This window comes from Notothenia coriiceps, unplaced genomic scaffold (genome assembly GCF_000735185.1).
Source record: "Notothenia coriiceps isolate Sejong01 unplaced genomic scaffold, NC01 NC01_scaffold00021563, whole genome shotgun sequence".
Classification (NCBI taxonomy): domain Eukaryota; kingdom Metazoa; phylum Chordata; class Actinopteri; order Perciformes; family Nototheniidae; genus Notothenia; species Notothenia coriiceps.
Window position 1 is genome coordinate 1 of NW_011354264.1, and position 3593 is coordinate 3593.

The 3593-nt window shown below is 44.2% G+C and overlaps 1 protein-coding gene across 1 annotated transcript; it reads right to left on the reverse strand.

Moving 5' to 3' along the window:
• Positions 1 to 397: 397 nt before the first annotated feature.
• On the reverse strand, positions 398 to 2644 carry LOC104953364 (toll-like receptor 2; the record flags this gene model as incomplete). The annotated part of the gene is made up of 2 exons (XM_010780302.1): positions 398 to 1641; positions 2154 to 2644. Coding segments are annotated over 2 exons (900 nt in total), but the record flags the coding sequence as incomplete, so codon positions are not given.
• Positions 2645 to 3593: the final 949 nt, after the last annotated feature.

A 3593-nucleotide genomic window follows, 5' to 3' on the forward strand; every position in this document is an offset into this window, starting at 1 on the left:
GTTAGCCGAACAAGCATCCTTCAAGCCATATTTGATGAAATGTGTCTTTCAAACAGTTTGATTTGGAGGAGGTGTACATTCACCATACCTTTCAGAGCTGAAGAAAACTACAGCAACATCTGCTTCATAAAGAACACATTTGTCATAGGATAAGAAGGAAGTGTTGTCGAAAGCACTCAAATCCTTTACTCAATAAAAAGGTACTCATCTAAATAAGTAAAAAAACATCACTAGTAAAAGTCCTGGATGCAAAATGTTATCTTGGTCAAAGTACAGAAGTATTATCAGCTGAAGTCTATTTAGGACCTAACGAGCTGTAAGCCTATAGCTCCCCCTAGTGGCCCTTCACCCTCCCCTTCACCTTTAATGACAAACAACAACAATATATTTCCTGGAATCATCACAGCCTTTTTATTTCTCATTGTCATTAAAACAAACACCTGCAAAGTAATATTTGAGCCAAACAAACCCTTGGCTCTACCAGAATGATCTGATTAATGCAGATTGTTGATTACGTGAAGACCAAAAGGTGTGTCTGTAATGGGACACAAACTGATCATTTCTAAAGCAACACAGCAGAATCAAGCTTGATCGCCCGATTGACGGTTTCAGAAATGTACACCACTTGTCGGACATACCCTCCCAAATGGATGTTGAGATGCATTGGTTCTGTCCAATCAGCTGCAGCGTCCAATGAGTGACCAATACACAATAAGGGGGCGTATCCGCGGTTCATAAAACTTCACTAAAGGACGCTCAGGTGCTTCCTTGCTCATCTTTCCTCGATCCTCACGCTTTGGGATGGTCTTCAAGATGGCACACCAAAAGAACTTCCGGTTAAGTTTAGGAGCGAATAAATGTCCCACTTGGGATGAACCCTAATGCTGTGTCTCAATGTGGATACTTCCCTTCGTACACTGCCATGTTGTGCACTGTGAACACGTGTGCAGTTTGTGAACTTCAACCATAAAGTGTTGTTTTAAATTGCACATGTGATGTTACGACTGTTAGCTAGCTAGCCACCAAGTAACGTTATTGTTTACTGAGTCATTACAGACTACTTAACTAACCCCATTAATTATTTGGTGGCTTCTTTTTGACACTTCCGTTACATAGCCAGAAATAGGGGTAACTTTTTGACCGTTGTGACCAATGCGGGTATTCATAGGGCTTTTGGCGTACTTTTCATTGGGCAACACTTACACATTCTAAAATGCAAATGACTTTCCCTCTCAACCCTCCTCCTCCTCTTCTTCGTCTCTCAGAGCGTTGCGGACTTTCCTCCAGAATTCCCCGCTTCGTTCCTCCTCCCGAGGCCACTCCAGGTAGGTGGTGGAGCTCATGAGTTTGCGCAGTTTGCAGAAGCGTTTCGGTATGTCATCCTTGGACAGCGGTTCGAGCAGGATCAAGATGGCCGCATTACTGCCGGTCTCCCCATCGAAAAGCTGGAAGTGGGAGAAGTCGAGCTCGTAGCGGCACCACTCGGACTGGACGAAGTTCTCGGACAGAATGAAGACGGTCCGCCGGCTGCGCTCCATGGCGCTCATGATGTTGTCCACAATCCAGTGACCGGGAAGGAAGTCCCGTTTGTGGAGGCACAGGGTCAGAGGTCGGGGATTCAGAGAGTCTCCATCGTTCTCCCTGTAAGAGTAAAAACCAGAGAGCAGGTCAAGTTTCTAAACAGAATTTGGTTGATGGTCTGTTTGCCAGCTGCTCATAGAGTCCTTTTTTGAACCTGTAAATGTTGAGGACCCCAACGTTTTATGCTAGCAATGTTTATTAGGGTCCCCAGCACATAGAAACTGCCGGATGCTAACCTGCATATGTTAGGCAATTTGCACAATTAGGATAAGTTGGGTGATTAGCATTGTAGCCCGTGCTGACAATAGTTTAAAAATGCTTGGCTCCGATATGGAAATGTTAGTTTGGTTGGTGATTGGCTAATGGTTACACAAGCCAAATCGTTATGACATCATAAAGTGGCCAAAATCTGATCAGCTCATTTTCAGACAGGTTTTTATATAAAATCAGGACAAAAAGTGAGTAAATATGTTTCCTGAAACTTTCACACATGTTGATGTATAAAATAAATGAAAAAGTGGATTTTGCATAACAGGTGACCTTGAATTAAAGTCTAGTGTGTTTGAGGTTACCTCGGCTCCTCCAGCTCGGGTACCAAGAAGTTTTCCACCCAGCTAGCATCTCTCTCGCTGTACGACACAAAGGCGTCGTAAGATAGCAGCTCTTCTCTTCGTTGTCGCCGCCGGGAGCTTCTCTTGGCCTTTAGCCACGCCCACATCATCCTGATATACCAGAACGCATGAAGGCGCCACAGCAGGACACACACCAAGACGCCAATGATCAACGCCACCACACAACTCACGGACACAAACAAAACCCGCCGGCACACAACCACAGAGAGCCTCACCCGCCCCGCTGGCTCCCCCTGCAGGTAGAGAGGGGAATCGCAGACGTAGGCGTCCTCTCCGTCTGATAAATGCACATCTTCGCCTCCTTTAATGACCGACTGGAGGAAGTAGACAAAGTCGCAGGAGCAGAAAAATTTGTTTTTGCCCGCCCAGAGGTCCTGGAGGCGTTTGTATGCCTGGAGGTCCGAACGGGTGAACATGTTCATGGTGTTTGACTGTGGAAGGGCAAGCAGGGGGTCACACTTATGGTAGGTTATTTTTTCAGAGTTTATTTATTCATTTATTTAACAGGGACAGTGCACATTAATCAACATCTCTGTAAATGTGAGTAAGCCAAGAGGCTATTTTGTATCTGTAGTCCCTGGACAGATTTCACACCAGAAGGAAAGTCAATGCAGAGAAGCGGATTGACGGGAATGGACACACCCCAGTACATTACATGAAGCTTTATGTATCTATGTGCAGTAATCATTTTACTACTGTTGTATAACACACTTAATATTCCATAATTTTACACTCTCTTCATTATATAAATACTGCTGCTTCTTACTCTCTACCCGAATGTGTACTTCTGTCAATTGTAATAAGTCTTTATATGAATGTGCATGCCTTTTATATAAGAGTCTCTTTCTACAGTGTGCTGTAAAAACGTACATTTCCCCTTTGTGCGACGAATATAGGAATTCTGATTCATATTTTTATATTAAAGGTCCCATGTCATGGCCATTTCCACTGATCATAATTCCATTGTTGAGGTCTACTAGAATAGATTTATATTGTGCAATTTTCCAAACTCACTTTGGTTTCTCAAACAGCATCTCTGTAAACTACGTGTATTCACTGAATTTCACTCTCTGCCTTTAACGGCTCGTTGTAGCTCCAGTAGCTCCAGTAGCTCCAGCCCCAAACCTCCCTGTGAGCACAGTGTGCTCTGATTGGTCGGGACGTTGTGAATCGCGCTGAGCTCCGTGGAGGTGTGGTTTCCTTGTTTAGCGATACACAGCGAAACACAGCCAAACTCACCCTTAGCAAACACAAAGTCACAGCCGAAGTAAAAACAATAAGTGTGGCTTGATATTGAGTAAGAAAAAGGTTGATAAACGCTGTGAGAATGGGTCTGCAGAGAGAATTTTGCCGCGATCCCAACTGTCTGTTATCAGCCTG